The sequence below is a fragment of the Phyllopteryx taeniolatus genome, chromosome 19 (assembly GCF_024500385.1).
Source record: "Phyllopteryx taeniolatus isolate TA_2022b chromosome 19, UOR_Ptae_1.2, whole genome shotgun sequence".
NCBI classification, from domain to species: Eukaryota; Metazoa; Chordata; class Actinopteri; order Syngnathiformes; family Syngnathidae; genus Phyllopteryx; species Phyllopteryx taeniolatus.
This window is the reverse complement of record NC_084520.1, coordinates 15,746,628-15,773,038: the sequence shown is the minus strand read 5'-3', so window position 1 is coordinate 15,773,038 and position 26,411 is coordinate 15,746,628. Positions and strand designations below refer to the sequence as shown.

The 26,411-nt window shown below is 45.4% G+C and overlaps 1 protein-coding gene across 2 annotated transcripts; it reads left to right on the top strand.

Moving 5' to 3' along the window:
* The first annotated feature begins 2 nt into the window (after nucleotides 1-2).
* Nucleotides 3-26,170, top strand: tbkbp1 (TBK1 binding protein 1). Of its 2 annotated transcripts, none has more exons than XM_061756832.1 (11): nucleotides 3-139; nucleotides 3,393-3,597; nucleotides 10,806-11,063; nucleotides 15,110-15,235; nucleotides 16,013-16,117; nucleotides 16,198-16,345; nucleotides 16,577-16,779; nucleotides 17,596-17,657; nucleotides 19,820-19,935; nucleotides 20,561-21,315; nucleotides 22,523-26,170. In XM_061756832.1, the coding sequence occupies exons 3-11, from the start codon at nucleotides 10,815-10,817 to the stop codon at nucleotides 22,649-22,651; spliced, it is 1,893 nt and encodes a 630-aa protein (XP_061612816.1). In that variant the 5' UTR covers nucleotides 3-139; nucleotides 3,393-3,597; nucleotides 10,806-10,814; the 3' UTR covers nucleotides 22,652-26,170. The 2 variants fall into 2 exon arrangements, with proteins under 2 accessions (XP_061612816.1, XP_061612815.1); XM_061756831.1 differs by having other exon boundaries at nucleotides 16,198-16,351.
* Nucleotides 26,171-26,411: the final 241 nt, after the last annotated feature.

The window sequence follows — 26,411 nt, the reverse complement described above, 5'->3', positions numbered from 1 at the left end:
CGAGACGAGGGGGGGGGCGGGCACTAACGGAGAGCAGCCAATGGGCGCGCGGGGATTGCTATTTCTTCTCCGGCTGAGCCAATAGAATCTTTCAATCGGGGTCGGATCCCGATTTATCGCCATGTCGAACCAATAAGAGGTAAGAGGCGGGGTTTGTCGTCAGCGAACATGAGCCAATATATATATAAATATATATTTGTAATTGTGTATACGGCAGGTGGGCCAATAGGCGCTGCGGGGGCGGGGTTTGCATTGTCTATTTTCTTCCGCTTGAGCCAATTGGAGCTGCGTGGCGCGATTTGTGATGCGTCTGCCTGGACAGCGCAACCTTTGCCCTACTTTTATTATTCGGGAACCCCCGCATATTCGCGGTTTGCCATAACTGCGTAGTTGCTGTTTTTGTGCTCTGGCAAAAAAAAAAAAAAAAACAGTCTTGCGTTGACATCATCTAGAAGAGAATACAAAGCCTGAATTGTCGTTGCGTGGTGCCCATACAACGAAATTGGGTTGCAAGAATTAAAAACATAAAATTGAAAATACATACACTACCACACTAAACAACACCAAATTATGCAATGCAAATGACAGTAACGTTATCTATTCAGTAGCAACTGGTGGCTTCTTGGTGCCAAGGAACTGTTGAAGTGAGTTGAGGAGCTTCATTTAGACAAAAGTAGTTCTTTGCCGCCATTTTGAGGCATCTATTACCCAGATTTTCGCTCTTCGGGGAAGGACAAATATCAGGGGTTCACTGCTGATTACTACAACCGGCGACTCGTTTTTCTCGTACTTTTGTGACATCCTAATCGCATCAGTGCGTTTGGTACCAAAATGCAAGCCTGTTTTGTTCCCAAAAAAAAAAGCCACCTTTTAGTACCGTCGCCATCGCGACACGATTATAAAAAACCAGCAAAAATATGTAAAAGCGCAACTGTGCCACATAAGTCATCTGCAGCAATCAATATTTACAACAATAGTAAACAACAACAGTTTGAAATCAAATATCAACTGCATTAATGTAATCTGATCACTCCGGATGTGTTTCGCTAGACGACGTAACAAGTGGGGAAAGATAATAGCGTGGTCACGGAATCAAGTCAACTCGTGTTCTCTAGGCACCACTGGAAAAGTAAAATGTCGTGAGAAAAGGAAATAAAGTAGAGAAACCTAAAGAACGTGAGTCAAAAAAAAGTATTGTTCACTTGAGCGACGCTTGTAGCCGCAGAATCAGTGTTGCCTTCGGGGGGGGGGGGGGGCCTTCCCATGAGCCCGAACGCACATTTACTGTGCTTATAATTTTTGATAAGTAAACGAAAGCCATGCAAATCCCAGGAAAACGTTTTGTCTGTTAATGAGATGCCACACGTTTCCTCTTGTTGACGTCCTGCGCTCGATGTCGGTCGGCCGGCGGAAGATTCCGTGGAAGTTTGCCAGCGTCGCTTTTGAACAGAAACGCTTCTGTCAGGGAACAACGTGTCCCGCTCGACATCGCGCACTCCCGTTATGTAAGCTGCTGCTGCTGAGTCGGGATTGTCTTCACAAAGCTGCCGCCTCGTTGGTTCATCAAAACAGGCACATGATCGTTTGCTAACTGGCCATTTGCGCAGATGTTTTGAAAATTCAGCCCCTGCTGCCAGTTTCTACTGGTAACATGAAATTTGGTTTTGCATATCTGTCACGAGTAAACCCACAAAAAAAAAATGTTAGGTCACGGCAAGCCTTCCATTTCGGGTTGAAACGGCAATTTTGGGGTAAACGTTGTGATTTGCAGAAGTCCTTTGAGTATTTTTTAAAAACATTTTAACATTCAGCCCTCACCTCAAATCCAATTTCACTTAGCAGCAGGAAATTTGGTCCACACCATCTGTCATGAGTAGACTCACCCAAAAAGTTTCTAAAAGCCGTGACTAAAAACACATTTTGGGTTTAAACCAGCAATTTTAGCGTCAATTTGGGCATTTTTCAGGGTCCTTTAAATTTGGGGAAAATGAAGCCCCTGACCCCAATTTCACTTGGCAAAAGAGAATTTGGTAGGCTTGTCTATTTAGGGTAGACCCATTAAAAAAAAAAAGTCTTCAGAAGCCATGTCTAAAAACACGCACACACAGGAAGTCAGCCATGATGGTACGAAACAGCAATTTTAAGGTCAATTTGGTCATTTCATGGTGTCCTTTGAAAAATTTGGAACATTCAGCCTCTCACCTCTTTCACTTAGCGGTGCCCCCTACTGGAAGAAACTCATCCATGCGACAGCAGCTACTGATGCTAATCTTTGACCGGGTGCGTTCTGACATCTGAGGTGGAGAACAGAGACGATATTGCCCTGCGCGTGAAGTGCAGCATGAGAATGAACATATTTCTATGCAATATTTATGTGTTCGGCAGCCCGCGACCATCCAATTAACATCTTAAGAAGTGGCCTGGTGCTGATGTTTCTCTGTACACCTGACACAAGTACACTTTTGTACTTGCGGGATAAAGACTGCAGCATTGCACGTCTTCTATACGTGTAAAATGATCTATTCTTGGCCACGAGGCCCTGGAATGAATCAGTGAGGAAAAAGGGATGAAGAACACCAAAAGCGAGCAGGTTATACACAGGCGCTTACGTAAGAAACACCCACCAGTGTGTTATTTATTGTGCACGCTGCTGCCGGCTGGCTTGCCTGCTTGCTTTGCCCCCAAAATAAAACCAGAAAGTGTAAAAAAAGAGGAGGTGACGGAACTCTCCGGACCCACAAAAAAGTTTCAAAAAGCCTGCATGTTCATGACAATAAAAGGTGATTCTTCTTCTTCTTCTTCTTCTTCTTCTTAGTGAATGCACATTTTGTTACATGTTTTAGTTTGGCCATTTTAGTTTGATAGTGACATTTTAGGACCATTTTGTTCATTTCCAGGGATCCTTGGAATATTTAAGAAAATTCAGCCCCCAAATCCAATTTCACTTAGCAACATCAAATTTGGTAGGCATGTCTACCATGAGTAAACCCCCCAAAAAAGCCTCAAGAGGCCATGCCGCTAAATGCACAGGAAATCTGGCATTATGATTTAATGCCACCACTTTCACACCAATTTGTAAATTTGCAGGGGTCCTTGGTAAATTTAAAAAATTCATCCCCCAAATCCAGTTTCACTTAGCAACATCAAATTTGGCAGGCATGTCTGTCATGAGCAGACCAACAAAAAAAAGTCTCATCAACCCATGTCAAATTCAGTTGACATCGTTACTTTTGCGCTACATATAATATAATCTCAATTACTCTCTTCGTCGTCCTTAATGAACGTGGCGTTGTCGCCTGACGCTGCCGTTCGCGCGACATCATCAGCATCAGCATCAGCATCAGCATCTTCCTCCCCCTGCCCCTCCTCCTCCTCCTCCTCCTCATCCACAGAGCGCGATGTGAGTCCGAGCCGCACCGCACACGAGCGACTACAGGCGGCGTGCTTGTGCTCGGCTCTCCCCGTTGGCTTCCAATCTGCTTCTCCGGACGGCGAAGAGGAGGCGAGGGAGCGCCTTTTCTACCGCGGACGTGCCCGCTTCCCGCACGCTGCACCCGGCCATGGGCCCCACGGCGGATCGGCCCACGGCAGCAGAGCGTGAGTTCAAATTTGATACTATATCGTTGCGCCTCCACGTCGCTCGTGGACGCGCATGTATCTCAGCCATGTTGGTTTGCTGTTGCAACACGCTTACACACACACACATGCGCACACGCATGTCAGGGTACAAAACGTTCCAACGAGCATTTTCTATGTGCTTTCGTGAGTCTAGCACAGGCGGGGAGGATGATAAAAGGGAGGATGAGGAGGATGGAGAGCAGCACTCTGCAAAAGTAGCCCACGTTTGGCACGCTAATAGTTACAGGAGGGAGACAAAAGGAGCTCGAAACACATTTTTAGCAACGCAGTCGTCTTAAACGTCACTCGTCTCGCTGTGTTCAGAACTGAGCTAAAGTTGGTGACAAATGGAACTCGGCTGACGAAAGACGAGGGGCAAAAACCAATGGAGGACTCGACTGTTGGTTTAGGCATCGCAGCAGATCATCGGGATCCCCGAATAGCTAACGCGGCCCCTGGCGGCTGCGAGGAGCGTAGCGAGCGCATCAGGCAATACGGCCTTGAAAAATAAATGTCGTTGTATATCTGTCAAACTCGTTATTGTCGCGGGCCACATCGTAGTCGTGACTGTGAACCCTATATAAATGAAAGATTACATATCATTACGTACACTACACACAACACGTTGATGAATAACCAGTTTTGAAATAAGAAGCATGTTTATCAACTGTTACAAATCTTTTCAAAGGGGGATTGGTATCAAGAAAAATGCTCGCAAATATCTCAACGTTATTACACCAGAACACAATGAGCAATTTTGATTTGCTTTCGCGGGCCAGATAAAATGATGTGGCGGGCCGGATCTGGCCCCCGGGCCACCAGTTTGACACCAGTGTTTTAGCGTTTGAGGTGTCACAAAAGCAAAAGACAATATTAGCGTCCGAGTTAATAAAATAACATTTTCAACGTTCAACCATGAAACATACGTAACCGTTAAGCGGCGTGGCACGGCTCGGCTCGGCTAGTTCGTACGTTTGCATTGGTTTTGACTTTTGTACATGAGCACATTTCAGAGTCTGTACTTTCTTACTTTTACTTGGTGAATCACTACTTTTTTTTGTATTTTTTTTTTAACACAAGTATCCGCACTCCCGTTGGAGTACAGCGTGTGAGTGCTTTTGCCAGCTCTGCTTGTTTACGAGGCGCTTGCGTTGTGTTGTCGTGTTGCGTTGTGCCGTGTTAGCCGCCGCCCGCCGACTCGTTGTGCAATGTGTACTTGATGATGAGTTCGGGTAGCACGATGCCGTCAATGTAATCGATTGTTTATTTTGGATTCACTATTGTCGTCGCAGAGGATTTGTGTGCGTGTGTGTGTGTGTGTCTGTGTGCGTGCGCGCTGATTTGTGTGGTATTGACGCAACGGTGCTAAAATTGCCACCTAAGCAGCAGATGCGTCGGCTCCGTGGAATGATGCTAAATCGCGGCGCAGCTGTCAACAAGCAGGCCTTGTTCTTGTTGCTCAGGTGCTTTCAATGTCCACGCTTGCAGCCTGGTGGGCAGAGGTCATGCAACACAGATGTGAAGCGTTTAAACCAAAACAGTCAGTGCCTACGCAAATAAATATCAGTTGGTCGACTCCATGCAGCACAGATGTGAAGCAGTTCTTAGAAACAGTTGGTCGATTCCATGCAATATAGGTGTGATGCGGCTATGAGAAACTGCGGTTGTACACTTAAACATTAGTTGGACTTCATGCAACACAGATGTGAAACAGTGCAACACTGATTATGCTACAAAATATGAATTCAACAATTCAATGCAACACAGACGTGACGCTAAAAAAAAATGTACCCGCGCGCTAGCTAGCGAGCTAGTTGAATGACAACCGCGGTTCTGACTTTGGCGCTTGATGGGGGCTGCAGAGCTGCACTTTGACACAACGTATGAGATCATTTATCTCACTGTACAGCCTCACCACCACCGCTGGGCACGCCACACACACACACACACACGCACAAACTCACACATACACAGTACACGCACACACCATTTCATTTTTCTCCATTATGTTCAACTCTCATGTTCCGCCTCGCACTCTGCTCTCATCGTACTCAGTGTGAGTAAGTACAGAGCAGAGCTTTATGTAAGAACTCAAGAAGAAGAAAAGGAGCGGTCTGGCTGGTAGATGGAATAGTCACAGGTAGCTCCCCCCCACACACACACACAACTGAAACACTCTCATATACACTACTGAAAAAATCTCACACGTGCTACTGAAAAGCTCTCAGGTTTTTGCCCACTTACTACTGAAACGCTCCATGCAACACAGATGTACAGGCTCATACAACTGAATATTAGTTGGCCGATTCCATGCAGCACAGACGAATGAAACTCTCGCTTTCACAACTGAAACGCTTACACGCACACACTACTGAAATGCTCTCACACTAAAAGGCACTGTCATGCACTACTGAAAAATGACTTAGGTACACTACTGAAACAGTCTCACAAACTACTCAATATTTATTTTTTTGCTCACGCGCACTATGGAAACACCCGCGCAAAAAAATTCCACGCTCTCACGCACTACTGAAATCGAGTGCGCCAGACAGCGGCGGTCTGGCGGCTTGCGCTGTGCCAACAAAGTGCTGACACACGCCTCGAGAAGCTGCTCCCGTGCCAAAACGGACTCTTGGATGATTTGCGGAACTCCCTCCTCCACCGGTCCCGGCTCGAGTGGGAGGAGGCTCGCGTGCACGTCGTTTTTGGGATCTTGCCGGGGTGGTTGGCGTGTCTGCCTCGCACTTGGGAGGTTCTGGGTTAGAATCTGGGGTTTGCGTGTAAATGCTTGTTTGTCTATGTGCCCTGACTTTCCCAGGAAATTGATGGATGGATTTTGCTGACAAATCTTGAGCTGATCTCCCGAGAGAGAGGACGCTGTAGGTCGGCCGTCCGAAAGTCGGCGCCGACACCTTTTTGAGTTACGAGGGAGCGCAGGTGCCTGGAAGCGCCGGCCGTAACCGGGCGGCAAAAACCTCCCGTCGCCATGGCGACCTGGAAAGAGAACAAAAGTAGGCAGGGAGGGAGGAAGGAGGAGGCGAGACAAAGAAAAAAGCAGAGGAGGCAAGGCCATCACTCACGCGACAAAGAACGTTTCTTGAGAAGGTGAAAGGTGAAGGTTGCCGCTCATGCAAGTTGAACAAAAAAAGGGGGGAATGTGAAAAGATGCTTCTTGAACAAAACGTTCCGTTTGTTGGAGGACACCTGGTTGCTTAGGAGACAAACTGATGGAACGCGATGACTGTGACGGATGCGTCAACGCCGGCGCCGACCCCCTCCGCCCGCGCACGCCGCCGTGCCCGTGTCGGAGAGTCAAGTACGCCGTTGTGCTCGGAGTCACTCCCGATCCACGACAGTGTTCCCTCGCCATATCGCGGTTCGCCTATTGCCGATGTCTTTTCATACACATATCGCGAACGCTCGTAAGTTGAGGCGCCCGCCGCTGTATCGTCACGGATATCGTTAGCCTAATAGAATAACTACCATCGGCCTCTCAAATATTTGCAAATCTTGAAACCTGGCAACAAGAATGAAAAATTGTTCTCAAAACAACAAATGCGGCACTTCATCCCCACTCTCTTCTTTCTTTTTTTAAATATAGTGGCCAGAGAATTCCTTTTGATTTTTGCTTTGTCCTTGACAATCCCACTAAGAAGTCGGATGCCACAAAGTGTTATTTTTGGTCCAACTTCTGACATTGGAAACAACAAAAATGGCTTGGGCGCATAACAACCCGCCCACCCCCCCTTGGGGTTCCGTGGTTTGTGTCCACTTCTTGCGATAATATTCTGCACTTCCAGAAAATCTATCCATGCTCACCAGGGATCCGCTCATTCTTTTTTGTGCGTGGGAAAAAAACCCAAAAAACAACAGGCTACCCACTTGCCTGTCGCCGTTTGCTGGACCTCTCTCGCCTAAAAATACCCACTTGTGCTTCCCAGAAGGTGCCAGCAACCTTTTGTTACATTATTGTTGTAATAGAAAAAAAAAACATGATGGCTGTCCTCTGCTTTTAAGGGCTCCTGGCCAGTAAATAGAGGCAAGAACAGCTGATAACCGTCTAATATCTGGAAAAAGTTCTTTGAATTGATGGCGATGGGAACATTCTCATGACACCATCTAATATCTGGAATGAAATGCAGTAACAAGACAGAGACAAGAGCTTGCTGATTTCGTTGCCTAATTTCTGGAATGAAATTCAGTGAATAGATGGAGACAATGGCATGCTGATGACACCGTCTAATATCTGGGACAAAATCCAGTAAATAGACACTCGGATGACCCTGTCCATCCAAGTACTTCCCTGCCGCGTCGTTATTGTCGTCACACCATAATAAAGACACGGCAGAAGGGAGGTGGGTTGCCGTGGTTACCACAATTTACTGAAACATTTACTTTTGTAGCATGTCCATTTTTTTTACACAATTATCTGTACTTGTCCTTAAGTACAGAATGTGAGTACTTTTTCCACCTCTGCTATCTCATCTCTGCATGATGCGAGATCCAGTGCAGCAGCACATCGCCGCCTCAGCCTCCTACTCTCGGGTCAGACTCCCCCCCCCCCCCCAGGACGCCACTTCCTTTGCAAACACACACACACACACACATCTGCGTGTGCGGCAGAGATGGAGAACCAAACTGTGTCCTTCGACAAGGACACCGACACTCGTCGCAAAGGATGCAAACACTGATACATAGGCGCACGTGCAACCACAGTGCACAAGCACACACGCACAATTTGCATTCGAAGCGTCCTTGTGTGATGATGTGTTGCTTCCTAGAAGTGAACATCATGCGCGATGGCTGCAGCTGCTCACCTCTATGGTTAATGTATGAACTACATAGATGGTGTGTGTATGCTTAGACGTGAACATTTGTGGGTGCGTGCAAAAAATGCAGTTGCATGTTAAGTGTTCACCTATTGCGGATTCAGTGCATTTAGTGGATTTTTTTTCTCCATTCAAATTGTTTCCAAAAAAATAAAAAATAAAAAACCTAAACAAAAGAAAAAGTTAATTTAGACACATTAGAAGGAACATAATGTACAGTCCAACTGTAGTGTATGTTTAAGAGTTTAAGAGAATTATGGAAATTGTTTATAAGAGTATGGAAGAGGTTAATAGGAGTGTGGGGAAAATTAATAAGAGTCATCTTTAAAATATATAAAAATAAGACCCAAAATTGTGTTCGCTACTTTGCGGATTTCACCTACTGCGGGGAACCGAAGGTTGCTGAACACGTGTGTGCGCTGACATACAGGAGATGTGTGTGTGTGTGCGTGCGTGTGTGTAAAGTATGCGTGTACGTGCACAGTTGTGTAGGAGGTGACATCTGTGTCAGACGGAATATGTGAGTGTGGTGAGTTTTTGTGTGTAAATGAGGTTTTGTGTGTGCGTGGGTGTGTGTTCGGCGAGGGTTTGAAGTTTTACTAAGAGGGTTATGCTGAATAAGAGTTTTTCTTTGTGCGATTTTTGTTGTATTTTAGTTATTTTGTTATGTGTGAAGGTAATTTTGTCGTGCGAGGGTTTTTGTTTTTTGTTGTTGAACGTGAGAGTTGTTTTGTTATGTATGATTTTTTTTGTAATGTGCGAGATTCTTTCCGTTGAGCGTGACATTTTTTTTTGTGGTGTGTGTGTGTTTTTTTTTAGCATGACGGTTCTGTGAGTGTTTTTTATGTGTGTGATATTCTATTAGTGGGGGTGATAAATCTTCGGGGTGAGTGTGAGATCTTTTGGTTGTGAGAGAATTTTTTTGTTGTGTGTGGGATTTTTATTTGTTGTGTTTTTTCAGTTGTGTGTGTGTGTGTGTGTGTGTCCCACATTTTAAGCCAACTGAAGCCCCCAAACTGACCCGTGGGTGTAAATTCTTATTTCGTGCCCTGCGATTGGCCTGGCGAGCACACGACCCCACCGAGGAAAAGCGCAATGGACAACGAATGGATGGAAGTTATTTTATTTGTGCCCGCGAGCTGTGAAACAACATTTGACGGATTCACTTAACAAGGTCAGAGAAGCGCTGCGTATGGATCCGCTGCATCAATACTGGAGCCTCGGTGTCCCAACACACACATATATTCGGGGAAACATGGAACTTTCAATCTGTTTATTTAGAAATCTTTACTTTTGATATATTTAGGCTGTATTTTGTTAACGGCTACAAATGTAGTAGCAATTGACCCCCACTCCAAAAGGCTTGTTATTGCCTAATAAGACCACGAGATGGCGGCAAATCACGTTTTTTTTTTTCTTTCTAATAGACTAGGCTATGTAGTGACTAAATGAAACTCCTCCCCTCACTTCAACAACGTTCCTTCACATCAGGATGCCACAAGAGGGTGACATTAGGCATGGCTCTCAGAGTACAGTTTTGGGACTTACCATACATCGCTTGGTCAAATTTTGTTGCGTTGTGTTTCGAGCAAATATTCCTGTTCGGAGGGAACAGTCGATGGAGGCAACGTCCGACCACCAACATATAATAATAGCATAATTACGAAGAATTAAACAGTTTGTGCGTCATGATTAGTTCATTGCCGTTCCTTCTGGTGTGCGCACAATAATACGGTAATGCTGACAAATGAATCAGAGTTTCACTATTACTAAGTAAACTGCAATATTAAGAGTCGTTTTTCGCAGAGGATAAAGAATATATCCCCGTCGACATCTTGCGCCGTTTGAGTGCTTGACTTCATTCGGAGTCTACGTTTATATATATGACGTGCGTGGATTTAGCCACATCTGCCGCCGTGTGTTCAGCGCTAGGTGGGCCCGAGGGGGGGGGGGGGGCGCAGATGGCCTGATGCTGCATCGAGGTGGAGGAAGCAGCAGACGGAAATAGCCGCGGGGGCGGCGGCTGACTCACGCCGCCGAGCGGCAGAAAAGGCGGGAAGTCGCTGGGATCGTTCGACCAGTCAGCTGGATCGTGTAAAAAAAAAAAATGTAATTAAAGGCACCAACAACCACTTAGAAACATTTTAGGGGGCGTCAATTACTCGCAAGTTTTCGTTATTTTTAATAGGGCTCGACCCCTAACCCCACGAATAGTGGGGCGTCACTCTATATGGAGGGCAAGAGTCCATCAGCAGGCGTGTGGTCCTACCAAATTTAGTACCCCTCAGACGTGCCCGCGTCTCCTTTGAAAGCAAATCGGTTCATATTTAATGAGTGTGCGTGTGTGCGTGTGTTCAGGCTGAGGCTATGCAATCTCTGTTCGGCGGCGGCGAGCTGGGCCTGCTGGGCGGGGCCGGCGGCGGCGGCGGAGGGGGCCTGAAGGAGGACGGCTGCGGCGGCGTGGGGTGGCGCTCGCCGCCGCTCCACGCCGACGAAGTCTACTCGGCCTCGCACTTCGCCCTGATCGCCGCCTACCAGGACATCAAGAGCCGGCTGGGCGGCCTGGAGCGCGAGAACAGCAGCATCAAGAGGAAGCTGAAGATCTACGAGATCAAGGTGAACGCTCCGCTTCCTGTTTGTCGGGCGCTTTGTGTTTGCGTTGGGATGTATCCAAGTGATTGATTGAACTCTTTGGGAAAAGTTACATAAACATTCTACCGAAATACATAAAAAAAATAAAAAAAAAACAGTTCTTAAAGATTAAACACAAATGTATTGAACTTAAATACAACTGAACTGTAGTTGGTTAATATTTTGCACCACTAGAGGGAGCCCCTCATTATCGGCTAGGAGTACGCACACGTCACGGAGTGAAGGCAAAAGAGCGACGGGGGAAAAAAATTGTCTGACTTGTCAGTCACCGTGTGTGCAAGGGCTTCATGCTGGCGTGTCCGCTTTAGAGCGCCTCGTTGTCACGGTGTGTAAAAATCCCCGCTATGATCCGGTGGGAGTATCTGTAATTCCACAGAGTAAGTACTTTTCCAACGTTCTTGTGCCTTCTGATGGCCACCGGGAATAAATCTCTCGGTTCGTTTCCAGCCGAGCGACTCATCGCGCTCTTTCGACCCGGAGGCGGACAAAAAAAGGATTTTTACAAACAAAAAGGAGCCGGGAGGTCGTCACATGTTTGACACCCATGTTTGTGACTCATCGCAACTCTTGTTCACACCTTATGAAAACATATTTGCACGTGGGCACCCCATGGAAAATTCAGTCTTTTGAAGATCTAAATAAGTCTGGGTCTTCCCTCGAAGGACTTTTTTGCCCTTGTTCGGTTGGTCTTTTACTAATTTACTACAATCCCGAATCGCTAAATGAAGTCTGGAGTGATGGAATAGGAAGTGTTAGTGGAAGACTGATCTGTCGCGCAGATCATTTTCGGGAAGTCAGCAAGGGCACCAAAGGATTTTTTGTTTTAATTCATGACTCCTTTTTTTGACTGGCTCCCAAATTGCATTGCCCAATAGATGATATTTCACAAATGTTTTTCTTCCTGGCATTTCACAAATGTTTACACGAGCGGAGAAGATCTGTTCTCACCGTCGCCTCTCATTTTGCCAACGCGTTCAGCTTGCACAGCCAGTGTCGATTTGGCTGGCGTGGCTGTTTTAGAGCGCCTCGTTGTCACGGCATTGAAAATACCCATGACGACAGCCTGGGATATATTCCAGAGGCTTTAAGCAAAAATATCTTTGCAGCTCAAACATGTAATTATGTGTAGGAATAGCAACGATGCTAGACGAGTAGCATCCTTTTTTTTTTCTCAGGTCGTAGAACTGTCATTTGGTTGACGGTGGAGCGCGGCGTTGTTTCAGCGCATTCGGCGGACACGGTCAAAGCGTCCTTGAACGGAGAGAATGGCTTGGTTTTTCACCTTTTAGCAGCCTTATTTTGTTTACCTGGCGGTTGTTTAATCATTGAAATTTGGCAGGGTTGTCAACGAGGTTTTCCCCGACCGTTTGTGAAGTGCCGCGAGGTGTGTTGTGAACCGGATCTATTTCAATTCATTGGAAATGTTGCAACTTCAGCACCCCGGACAGAGCCACCGAGTCCACTTTCATCCAAACAGCCCCTCCCAATCCCATTTCCATGTTGGCGGTTGCCGTAGCAACGCCGTCTCACCCTATCACGGCGAGCTTTGCGTAGTGGCCCTGGCCTAAAATGCCCTCACAAACAAACGCGTCTTCATGGAGGACTTCCTGGAAAAACCAGCAGAATTGTTGTTTTTTCCGACATCGCGTCTTCCTCCAAATGGAACACGGGCCTCCCTCTTTTCCATTTTCTTTTAGCGTTGTGCCAGCTTTCTTCTTTCCCTCCCACGCTATTCCATTACGCTCGCTATCTCTCCGTTGCCCCGCCCACTCCCTCCCCCTGGAATTTCTGCACGCCAGCCCGCGTGGAAGAAGCCTCCCACCCAAAAAATGAACGCTTGTGTTAATTGTGTTGCGCTATTTCATCAGGGTTGTTGAGTTAATACGTACGTACGTACGTACGAAGGGAAGTAGATCAGAAATTCAGCCTGTGAGGGGATGAGGAGCAGTACGTGGTGAACACGTCTGCCCCGCTGCTCTGAGGTTCGGGGTTTGAATCTTCCTGGGTGGAGTTTGCATGTTCTCCTCATGCTTGCGTGGGATTTCTCTGGTTTTCCCATTGACTCCCAAAATCCCAAAAGACGCACGTGAGGTTCGTTGAACGCTGAATTGACTCTCAATGATTCGTATGTGTGACTCTTAGTGTGACTTGTTGTCTACATGTGGACTGCAATTAGCTGGCAACCAGTTCAAAGTCAGCTGCAGGATTGGCTCCAGCTTGCCCACCACCCGAATGAGGAAAAGACAATAGGAAAAGAAATGTTTTCCTGAACTGCAAGTGACTGGCAACCAGTCCAGGGTGCACTCCGCTATAAAAAAACGAATGGATGGATTTACTGTAGGTTTATAAATAATAACCCACCCACTGGGAATAAGAGGATTTATTTTTTTTTTTTTCGATGTACTCCCTCGACAAGAGCACGACGGATAATCATGTTAGCAAGTGTGCTCAAAGCCCACAGAGACAAACGAGTATTTAGGAGGGGGGGGGGGGGGGTTCCGCCTGAAGCGTCCTCTCATCATATGCATGATTCACCACAAAAAAAACCCAAAGCAAAACAAACAAAAAAAACTGAAAAAACTCTTATTTCGTGCTAAAGCTGCTTTCTCTTTTTTTTTTTAAACTTTCTTGGAGTTTCGCTTTTTCGTGGGGACGTTCGTCTCTTGGGGGGCCTCAGCGCCTTTCGCTGTTTAACTGAGCAAAGACAGGAAGGAAGCAGTTTGGCTAAATGGAAAAAGGGAGTTAAAGCGAGTCCTCGCCTGCCCGTCGCAGAGAGCGGAAAGGCGAGAAAAAAAATCTAATAAAATAAATTGTTTGGGTTTTTTTTGTTTTTTTTAAATGCCCGAAGCTGACGGAAGGCATTCTAAATGCAAATGTGCACGTTTATGTTGCTTACATAACACGTCTCTCATGTCGGTAACAAGTCCACTTCAACTCGCGAACTGCGCTCGTGTACACGCCGCACACACAACTCATCACATATATACAGTACATATGCATATATTTATACATAGTGACTTAAGTTTGTATTTAGGCGCATATTTCAGTTAGTGTTGTTCTTTTAAATGACATTTGTATTATTTGTATAATAAAATTCTATTTTTATTATTTCAAGTGAATTTACTTTACTTCATTTAACTACTATATTATGACTTATTTGTTCCGTGATCACAGTGCAAAACATCCACTTGAGTCGAGTCCCACCATATAGCACTTGTAGCTCAAATTTTTTGCTTGCAAGTCAAACAGAAAAAAAAAAAAATTATTATTTCGAAAACTCGTGGAAACTGTCTTCAAATAACAAACTTTGAACAAACTTAACGTTGAGTTCAGTTATGGTAAATGTGTACATTTTTCTACTTTGGTTGTAAAAAATACAAACTAGAAAATAATTAAGTGGACCCCTGCATATTTGCCGATTCACCTTTTTCCAAAATATTTTCACATTTTATTTTCAATGTTTTTTCAATGTTTTTTTTTTTTTTTTTTTTTAAAGAACTGTATTTTTTTTTCTTCTTTTTAATTTTTCTTTTTTGGGGGGGAACCAACGGCCAAAATGCCCAGCCCGCTCCTTAATAATTGTTTTGGGGGTTTACACATGTGTCTTTTATTTATTATTTATTGCATGTATGTTGTAGTTATTAAATACGTAGACGACAGTTGCGTCTTCTAAGAAGGGAAATGTAGCAGCATGTATAAAATGTGTTATTTTCCACCACAGAGCTCCGTCAATGGACCACGCAGTCACAGCGTGTGAATTCACACTTTAAATATATACATTGCACACATGCACACACACAAAAAGGAATCCTCACTACACCCCCACGTGTGTATTTTCTCCCCAAAATCATATTTTAGTACATTGCCCAAACTCTAAATCTTGAGAAAAAACACGCATGTTTTCAGAACGCGGGAGGGAGCCGGAGCTGAGCTTCGAACTCGGATGCGCCGGCCCCTCGTCCGCCGCGCTACCCGCAAATAAATCCGATTTTCCCGCTGTGTGTTCTCAGTTCCCGATGATCAGCGAGTTCGGCGAGGACGCCAACTCGTACTGCTCCTTCGAGAGCAAGGAGACGGCGCTGCTGCACTCGGAGAACGGCAACCTGCAGCAGAGGGTCAACATGCTGACGCACGAGGTGGGAATGCGACTGCTCTCGATGGATGATCGTGAGGAGGGGGGATGAGGGAGGGGTAGTGGGGGGGGGGTACAAGTTTCTTTTGGCATTTGGAAGTTCGGTACGCAGTGGACCCCCGCATACTCGCGGTTCGGCACTTGCGCATTGTACGGCGGGCCGAGCCCTGCCTCGAATAGCAAAAAGCCCCACAAGCATTTGACGCCAAGCCAAAAGGTTTGTAATGGCATATAGCTGCCACAAGATGGCAGCAAAGCGCTTTTCTTTCTATAAGACAAGGCTACGGTCTGATATGGGTTTGGCTTGAGCTCAAAAACTTATTGTGGGAATCCGCTGACGCGCGAGCCAAGCAAATGCCAACATCCGACGGACGTCGCGCATTTTAGGACTACGAGGAAAACATTTGACTTTGACGTTGACGAGACGAGACGCGACTTAAACGGCACCCTTATCGTTTGCCTTCATCGCCTTCGTGGGCCGGGATGCCTTGATTTATGACTTCCTTCGACCAAGTAATCTCCTGTAAATGTACTGCCGGTCGTGTCTTAAAGTAAAAGAGGAGACTAAAAAGGACTTTTTCAGCTTCTGACTTCAGCAAGTCTGCAAAGCATCCTGGGACGTGTTAAGTGTTGAATCTGATGAACATGTCGGCGCTGCTGCGTGTCCTAAAATTGTTGGCCTCTTTCTCTTCGCCATACTTTTTCTTCTTCGTAGTGGAGAAGTTGGACAAAGTGGAGTAATAAAAGTGCGCCGCTGTGTTATCTGTGTCTGCTATCTCAGCTTCAGAAGAGGAAGGAGCGCGAGGAGCAGCTGGAGGATGTGATCCAGGCCTACGAGAAGATCCACATGGAGAAGAGTAACCTCCAGCGGGACTTGGACAAGATGGTGCCGCGCTCTGCCCGCTCGTCTCGGTGCGGTCGTGTCGTTTTGGTTGACGGCGTGACCGTGTCGGCGTGTGCTTTCAGACGGGCCTGGTGGAGAAGCACGTGGAGCGCATCCTGGGCCTGGAGGCGGCGCTCCGGCAACGGGACAATTCTCTGCACAAGCTCAACGTGCAGCTGCACAGCAAAGACATGCAGTACCTGCAGCTGCACGCCGGGCCCGACGCGCACAGTGAGTGTGAGCGCACGTCATTATTCATTACGCCAGTCTTCTATTCTCCTATTTTCATTGCGTCCGTAGCTGTCCCAATACTTTGGTTCAAACTCCACGTCATTTCTTTTAGGTGACCCAATACCCTTGGCCAAACTCCACATTTCACTGTCACAATCATTGGATCCAAACGCCACATTTTCTTCCCGCCATACTTTTGACCTGCGTGTTTTGTTCTCTGCCCACCCCCAGTGCTGGACTGTCCCGCCATGACGCTGCAGAGCTCGCGCAGCCTGGACGCGCTGTCCGACTTGAAGGTGCAGCGGCTGGAGGCCGAGCTGGAGGGGGCGCGGCACGAGGCCCAGGGGGCGTGCCGGCGGGAGGAGGACCTGAAGGCGCAGTGCGAGCGCCTCAAGGAGGACGTGAGGCAGCTGCAGGGCGGCCAGCGGGACAGGGTGAGAGACCCTTCTGGGTTTTAGTTTCCCTGATATCAGACCAACTTTGAAACGGTTTCTTTCCCTGTATAGTGGCAGTGACTCAACTCACTTCACTACAAGCAGCAGTTTGGCAGATGAGTCAATCATTTTTCATAAAGAAACTTCACGCTGTTTTCTGCCACTGCCGCAAGTTTAATCTCCAACTAAACATACATTCTTTATCCTCTGTGTAGAACGACTAATATTAGTGACGTACTGACGAGCCGGAAGAGGAGCTAGACATCTTAATGAACAGGATTCCCGTTTGTCTGTCTTATACTGCCCTCAGGTGGACAAGGCGGGCACCGCACAAAGAACAGCGCAATGGCCATTCCATTGTGTGTGACCAAAAACGTTTGAATCCTTTTTAATTCTATTTAATGCTGTCATTCCTGTATGTTTTTATAAAGTACAGTGTTGCGGAGTGCTATTTGTCCTCATTCAAATACACATTACAACCTATTTGTTTTGGGGTGGACGGCTGAAGCAAATGAATGGCACCACTGTAGATGCCACAAGATGGCGGCAAAGCACTTTTCTTTCCATCAGACAACGCTATGGCCTGACTAAATGAAGTTCCTCCTCTCAGTTCAACATAAGGACGTGGGTCTTTTGCATTATGTATAATATGCTATCAAAAAAAAACAAAAAAATCATCCTTACAAATGAAGTCAATGAATCAGAAAAAATAATCGATTAATCGTCCTGCTCTACTTGAAGCCCTTATTTTAATTTTTTTGCCTCCTTTGCAGCGCACACCCTAAGCTAAGCTAATTTCACGCTCTACTTTGGCAGGAGATGTCGTCGCCGTGCAAGCAGTGCGACGTGGAGTGGATCAAGAAGGTGGGAGACGAGCAGTAAGTGAGGGGGGGGCGGGAGGGGGGGGGGGGTATGCGGCGACGCAAAGATGGACGTTCATTTCGCTGCTCTTTGTCCTCAAATTGGTCGTTTCAAATATGTATCGTCACGAGATAATTTGTTAATGGATCGATTCGAAATCAGAAGTGAAACACGATACTGGTGAAAGAGAAAGGAAAAACCAAATAGACCACAACCACTTGGCTGAGGTGACAACCACTCATCGAAAGCCAGGAAGGGATTTAAGAGGTTGAAAAATGAAAGTCAAGAATGAGTGTGTCGCTCTTCTTTGCTTTTGCTTTCCAGACCGCCGCCATCGCTTGGCTTTCACATCCTCCCACTGAGAGCCCCCCAAAGCCTTCTTGTAATTTAAAGCATTTAGTGTAAACGGCGCAACTCTTGAGAATAGGCTCAGAAGGTATTTCTGCGTTTTTTGTTTTTTCTTACGAGCGAATGGGAATTGCTGGAAAAAGACAAGTGAGCAGTTTTGAGGGGGCCTCCCTCCGCTCCCCTCCCCAACACTTTTAGGATGACATTTCCAACATTTGCATTTATTTTATAGTAAATGCCACTTTGAACTCCACTTTATTTTTTATTTTCACTTCCTGGTGTCCTTCATTCCCTTTTTTAAATTTTTTTTATTAGATTTTTTTCATCTATAATTCCAGCAGGTGCGTCAAAAGTTTCGACGGGTGTCCCAATATTTGACTTTTGTCCAAACTGCTCAACTTTCCCCTGCACTATTTTTACAACCCAAGGAAATTGTTTGTAAAACAAGCGTTAGTTGATGAAATTAAAGAATGTGCCGGCGCTTGTGTGTGTGTGTGTGTGTGTGTGTGGCGGTTAATGGAAAAAAAAGTCACCTGGCACCACAAAGAGGGTGTCGGGGGTTGAGATGTGATTCATCTCAGGCCGGGCACTAAAGAACCGGCAGTGGGAGTGTTGACCTTTTTGGGGGTGGGGGGGGGGGGGTTTCTTGCATTTCTTTTAAAAATGGTCACCCCTCCTTAAGGTCGAACATTCAAATGTAAAAAAAACTGATCCGACTGCATGAAAAGTGGACTTTTGAATGTTTGTATCCAACAAGTTGCGTCTGTGGCGCGCCTGCCCACTCGTCATTTGTGGAATTGGTGATAAAATGCTGCAACCGCCAGTGATTCATGCCATGGAATCTCTGTTAAGTTTAGTTTTAACCATAAATCATCACTATCATTGAAGTGTTGTCATTTGTACTTAATTATCAATGATTTGAATATAAACATTTTTGAACTCAATTTTGTCATTTTAACATTTTCTCATTTCATTTTTTTTTTTACAATACACCAGGTAACCAATTATTTAGGAAGATGAATATATATTTTTTAAATGAATAATTCAGTTAATTCAGTTACAATAATGGAACAAATTGGCCAGATTAAGAAACGGAGCAATACTTTGTCTGCTCTAAAGTCATACTTTCATTTTCATTTTTTTCTATGACTTTTTCCAAAAGATTCCAGAAAACCCAAAATACCTAATAAGAAAAAAAAAATCAAACATTGCTGGTGATCTTTGTCGCTAAATGTCTTGTTCTTGTTTCCCCTTCTTGTAATCAAGATTGTCTCCATGCATGACTCAACTTCTGCGAAACGTGTGTTGTGTATTCGCAACCTCATCAATTCGGGTTTACCACTCAATTGGAAAGAACTTTTTTTCTTATGAGCGCCAATACTAAAACAAAGCCACCTTTCAAAATGTTGAGCCTCTCATGTACCGTCGCAGATGAAAGTAACCCAAAAAAGAAAGTATTCGATCGATCGGTGTATGACGCGAGTTTTCAGTGTACAGCGGTACCTTCACCAACGAGTAGTGCGACATAGTTGAAATGTTGTGGCGGAATAGCTGAAGCTCACTCGTACGAGTCCAAGTTTTAGCTGAAAAAAAATAAAATAAAATAAACATCTATCACGCGACTACCCGTATCATAAAACTTAATGTAGTGTTAAACATAAATTGGTGCAGTAAGTCAAGTGACCACTGAAAACCTCACCTATTCGCGGTCATGGTACTCTATCACACTTTATGATGCCACAAGATGGCGCCAGGCAAAGACATAATCTGTGTCAAGGACGTATTTCGAAGCGCTACATCTCAACTGCGAGACTAACGTCTTCTTTTCCAGGGTCAACCTGGCGCTGGCCTACACGGAGCTGACGGAGGAGCTGAGCCGCCTGCGAGCGCTGAGCTCCAAGCAGACGGAGATCCTGAGGAAAGCCTCGCAGGAGCAGCACAGCCCAGGTGGAGCCTAACACACCCAACATGGAAAGCGTATGGAACATCGGTTTAACATGTGTGAATAATAGGATCATAATTTGAGAGGAACGGCCAAAAAAAACAAGCAAATGTACAAGTCTAAATATGGATAAAATAGAACAGCGTACCAGAGATGCTGATTATCAAACATATTCATGTGTTTTGTTAATCAAAGATGGCTGGAACCAATTTTCTCTGACCAACCAATCAGAGGACGGAAAAATACTGACTTCATCAAATGTGAAATGTGATTGGTTAAAGATACAGTCCCATTGTGCTAATATAGTTTGAATGACATGAGATTGACATGGCGACACTGAGAGGCTGAAATCTGATTGGTCAAAAAATGATCTCGCGTTGATATATATTTAGAAGCAGCGCGGCCAAGAAAAACTGCCAAAAAATGAATAGACTGTTGGGAATCAAGTAATATACTTCAAGGAAACTAATATTATAATTTAGGTTGTAAATGTAGGTCAGTGCTTCCGATAGTTACGGTTCAGTACATTTAAGTTCGGACAATATATGGTACAAATATCGATTTGAAAACAAACGAATGAATGAAAAGGACATTTGAAAAGCGCTGATGAATTGTGTGTTAACTGTGCAGTTGCAGTCCAGTTGCACTCTCCCATCCACCACCAGCGCCACTCGCCCATCTCTCAACGCCACTCTCCGGTGGCACCGCCTCCGCCCGCGCACCACTCGCCCATCCAGCAGCGGCGCTCGCCCGTGCTGCAGCGCCTCTCGCCCGACACGCACCGCCGCTCGCCCCTGCTGGACGTCGGCGAGGCGGGCCCGGCCTCGTACTCGTGCCGCCCGCCCAGCCAGCACCTCCGCGCCAGCTTCCAGGGCCGCCGCAGCTACTCGGAAGTGACCGACCCGTCGGCGTACCATTGCCCGCCGCGCTTCTCCCTGGACCCCGTGTCCACGCTGCCTAAGCCTCGCCCCTTTGTAGAGGGGTACTCCAAACAGACGCCCCAGCACCCGTCTCACGGCGGTCTCCAGCACAGAGGGGCGACGTCGCCCCACCAGGGCGGCGGCGGAGGAGACGACAGCGCCATGCGCCACCCCAGGGAGATGCCCTTTCCTCTGCGCTTTGAGCCGCCGCCGCCCTCCGCGCAGGCCCCGCCCCCGCCGCCTCCCCCGCAGTCCTCGGAAGACGAGGAGGAGTGGACCTGCCCGCATCCCATCAGCCCGCCCAGGACGCTGGGCACGCTCTCCACCGCTGTGCCCGGGGGCGCCATGAGGGGTCCGGCGTCCTGCTCGGTCTTCCCCGCCCCCCAGTGCCCCAACGCCCTGGGCTGCCGCCCCCAGCCCGGCTACATATTGGCCGAGCACGCTCAGTCGTGGCCCTCCATCAACGTGAGTGTTGACGCTCCGTGTTTGTATTTCTGCATGCTAGCACGCCCGCGACCCGAGTGAGGATAAGTGGTACAGAAAATGGATGGCTAGTCTTGTTAGCATGCTAACGTGTATGTTCGCAATTTGGCATTTCCACATTTTTGCGCTTAGGCCAAAGCCTTGTCGAACAAAACAAATATTGCTTTGGAGCCATCTGGTGGCAGCTTGGTGCAAAGCAACTTTGTTAAACTGAGCGGTTGAGCTTCATTTAGTCAGGCCATAGCCTTGATTAATTGAAAAAAAAAAGTGTTTTGCCGCTAGCTTCTGGCGTCTATCGGCAATTAGCAACGTTTTGGGCGGGCGTCCATTATTCGTGGATTTTTCGATACTCACGGTAGGACATTGTCCATTCATCACGCTGGATATCTTCCCACCCGCAATCGGTGAAAATATGCGATCGTGGGAGCGTATGAAAAAAAAAATATATAGTTTTACACATCCGACACGCTTTACACTTATGAAAACACTTCAAAAATATTCGTTAGCGCCTGTTCCCACTCTCTCGCAGCATAGCGTGCTTGCTTCAAGCGCTTTGTTTGTTACTCCCAGTCCAAGTTTATCGTAAAATGTATGTTTAACCACCAAAATGTTCAACCAAACCATATAATGGTTTGCTTTCGTCTCACGAAAGTCAGCTAGCTTAATGTCGTATATAACTAGCTCTCGTTGACAAATGGAACTTCGGTATCGGAGAGGATTGAAAAATGGCGGAAATATTAAGTGATTCAGTGAAGTCATTTAAGACCGAACCGTTTGAGAGGAGAAAGTTCCATCAGACTAGCAGAACCGCGGACGACGTAGTCCATAGAGAGAGGATACACATGCTTTTTGGAGGCTAAAGAGCAAGTGTGTCCTTTCTCAAATGTCCGGATCTGACCCAATATCCATAAAGACAGATATGACTCATTTAATGTACTGCTTTAAACCTCAAAGAAAAAGACAGAACGTTTGGCACTAACATTAGCTCTGACGTTGATGTTTTGCAAGAAGGCGATAGCGTAGGCAGGGCTAGAGCGCGTGAGTCAGTCATTATCGACTCGTCGAGTCTTTTTCCGCGTCGTGCACGCGCTAGTGCGCTCGCGGTGACTCATAGCAGAGCGAGTGAGGCGCGTAAAGACGGCCGGCGAGCACGACGGCGTCTAACCGGCCACCCGTGTCGCTCTGTCAGCTCTGGATGGAGACGGAGGAGAGCGACGTGCGGAGCTGCCCGCTCTGCCAGCTGATGTTCCCCGTCGGTTACCCTGACGACGCCCTCATCAAGCACATTGACTCCCACCTGGAGAACAGCAAGATCTGATCGCCATGGCGACCGGAGGAACGACGTGAGAGGGTTGCAGGATTATTATTGTTTTCTTCTTTTAACTCCAAAAACAAACGTAGGGTTGCAGAATTTCTGGAAAGTTTCTGGTAAAATTTAATCGAGAATTAATCGAGATTTATGGGAATTTTGAGGTTAATTTTTTTCCCCATGCATAATCGCGAAAATAGCTCTCCTTGCCCACATGCGAGGTCATTACGGTATTATACTTTCTCCATTTTATTTTATTTTATTTTATTTTTTTTTGCACTTTATGCGATCGGTGGCAAGTCAGAAGCCCACTTGTACTGCAAATTTTGGCTCAAAACAACAACAAAAAAACACTTAAAACCGTCACTTTCTGGCATGCGCCCAATGTGCGACCGCACAGGACAGAATTGCTGGAAGGTGGTGGCAGCGCGCCACAAAAATGTTTTAAAAATTATACAGGAAATGGTTTTCTATTTTGTAAGGCAATATTTAGCATTTGTATGAGGAATTTATGTATTTAAATTCCCTGCCCTTTAAATTGGTTAATTGCTGTTTTATTCCTATTAATTCTCATTAATTCCCACGGAGAGTTCCCGGAGTTTTGCAACCCAACAACCAAGCAAGATGGTGGCTTCTGTTTTTTTTTTTTTCTTTCCCCCCCGCCACCAGGTGCACGGCTCCATCTTTCGGATTTGTGAGTCTGGTCCCGTGCTTTTTCTTTGGCTTGTTTGCTTTGTTTTCCATGTCTTTACGAATCATGGCGGTCCAGTGGTTCTGCATGTTGGTGTCACCTTCACAGTCCAAATCTTTAAAGACGATCGAGCCGGCATGAAACATGAACATTTGTACTCATGTTATACCTTTTACGCTTGCACCCTGTTTAAAAAAAGGAAAAAAAAAATTTGCACTTTACGCTAGTTTTTAGCCTTTGCCGTCTGTCTGTCTCAAGCCCCCCTATATACATTATGACATTATTTATATTGTAAATCTGTAAGGCAAAAAAACCAAAAGATTTATATTTTTGCAGCACAGGTTTGGGGCTGGTGACACAAGCTTTCACACAGTGTACAGAAAAACACAGACGAGAAGCACTGGGAGTCTTCTTAAAAAAAAAAAAATAAAAAAAAAAAAATAAAATAAAAAAAAAAAGCGCTATTGACAAAACTATTGGGACAGTGAATTAATTCAGGGGTGAGCAAACGTTTGTGCTGAATGGACACAATTTGGGTTTTTGAAATGGATGGTTGCAGATGAGGTAAGTGAAATAAACTTAAAGGTTAAATATGTATACAAAGTGTGTAAAATAGCGTATTTTAATGAGAAAATGATCATTTAGTCTCATTAAAATGATTCAAAATACAATCTAAAAATCGTTAATAAAAAAAAAAAAGTGCTTGGAAAAAAAATGAAAAGAAAATGACCCTGAAAATTGGTAATGGTTATTTTAGTAATATTTGTTTTCTTTTGACAATGTAGAATAACTAAATAAATCATTTAATGAGATCAGTAAATAAACCAATTTTAGGCTAAACTACTACAAGTGCTCTTTAACAATATCAATGTTTGGTGGGCCACAATAAAGGACGGAACGAGATGCGTATGCGGCCTGCGTGCCCAACTTTTGCCCTCCCCTGAATTAATCATCGTCACTCTCTTTGAATCGTATGCTTCCAATTTTTCAGGATGACGGCCTTCTCGGTGACATCCGACCTCACAAACGGACGCACAAAAAAAAAAAAACACAAAAAAAACAATACTTTTGTCCATGCAGTGTACCCACACGAGAGCACCCAAGTTCGACAACAAACAGCAAAAAAAAAAAAAACGAAAAAAAAAATGTTTTTTTTTTTTTTGAGGAGAAACATCTTCTTGATCTGCTGGTGAACCTTGATAAGAGGTTAACACTGATGTCAGCTCATCTGAGGTTTTGTCGGCCACATGAGCACTTCCGGGAGATTAGAGGTTTAGCTTTTTTGAATTTTTAATTTTTTTTTTTGCCCTTTTGCTCAGCATCATAACGTCGTGTCAGCAAAATGGATCAATTGCCGAGTCGTGACCCGCTCGGTGGAAACGCACCCGAGCGTGAAAAACATTCGTCAACATTCCCGTGGCGCACATTCCCGCTCCTTTCTGAAAAGTCGTTTTGTTTAAAAAAGGGCTACTTTGCCACCACTTTGCTCGTCACACTATGATGACATCACCACCGCGGCTCATACGGCCAGAAGATTTTCCATCCATTTTCTGAGCCGCTTCTCCTCACTAGGGTCGCGGGCGTGCTGGAGCCTATCCCAGCTGTCATCGGGCAGGAGGCGGGGTACACCCTGAACTGGTTGCCAGCCAATCGCAGGGCACATAGAAACAAACAACCATCCGCACTCACAGTCACACCTACGATCGGGGAGAACATGCAAACTCCACACAGGCGGGGGCGGGGATTGAACCCAGGTCCTCAGAACTGTGAGGCTGAGGTATATATATATAAAAAAAGAAACAACTCACACTCAACAAAAAAAGTTTTTTGTGGGTGTGAGAAATTTTCTGCTATGTATGTACACGGTAAATATTATATTTGTCCCTTATGGCACCTCGTACATGACACTCCTCCTTTGTTTGGTCGCCTGACGTCACGTGACACGAACTTTACGTGCAGGTTGGTCTTTCACTTCATTACCAAAGAACACCATCAATTTCTCTCATTTTACATACAGCACTGCTTGGGAAAAGTCCGTTGTGTGCGTTTGACGTCGAGGTGACGCCGCACTTTTTAGTTACGAAGCGACTAACAACAACAACAACAACAAAAAAAGCTAAATTAGCTTATCATAACTGGGAAAAAAACAACAGTGAAAGAGGAAGAGAATCACCGTGGTCTTGATTGGACATCAAAGTGTTTGATAGTGGATGTTTAAAAAAAAAAAAAAGTTTCCCTTTTCACTGAAATACTGATTAAGGATTAATCATCAATTTAAGCTATTAATACAGTTTGAACAGATTTGTAGTTCAAAATTTGATATATAGACAACGATAACGAGGATATTTTTGGCTTAAGCATAATTGGACTACTGCATCTATGAATGGAAAATAACCGGTATGCAAGGGTTAACATCTACGATTGTCCGATGTGAACTTTTCTCCAAAACTTTGACAAACAAACAAGTGTACCAATTATAGGTTAATACGATTTTCGCCAACATGAACAGGCTTCCCCACATTGTGTGCCACACTTCGCTTTTTGGTTTTTTCCCTCTCGTTCTTTCTGTCTTTCTACGTTGACTCAGGAGAACTGAAAAAGAAACTCAAGCAAAGGAACAAATAATTCTTTTCCACGACAACTCTGAGACGTTTCCCCCGAACGGATTCACTCAGGAGACAAATCGGGTTTTACATGATTGCGATGTTGTTTTGCAACACGACACTACGCTGCCAACTGAGAAGTTACGGGACATCTTGGTGTCACCTTTTGTTTTTTTTTGTTTTTTCTTCCTGTGTCTGTAAATAGTCCACTGAATAAACTTGCACTGAAACTCAGCTCCTCTCTGTTTCTCTCTCTCACGCAAATGACACAACAAGCAGATTCACCAAACTTTAACAATTCATTTTTCAAAAACATTGACAGGTTTCTACTTCACATTTGACACAAATGTGATTCACTGAGACAATTTGACTCTTTGACACAATAACTTTATATTCCAAATACAAATATTGTCATTTTTTTCCAGAGCCATATACATGTAGTTGATTTTTAAAGTCTACACACCCCTGTTCAAAC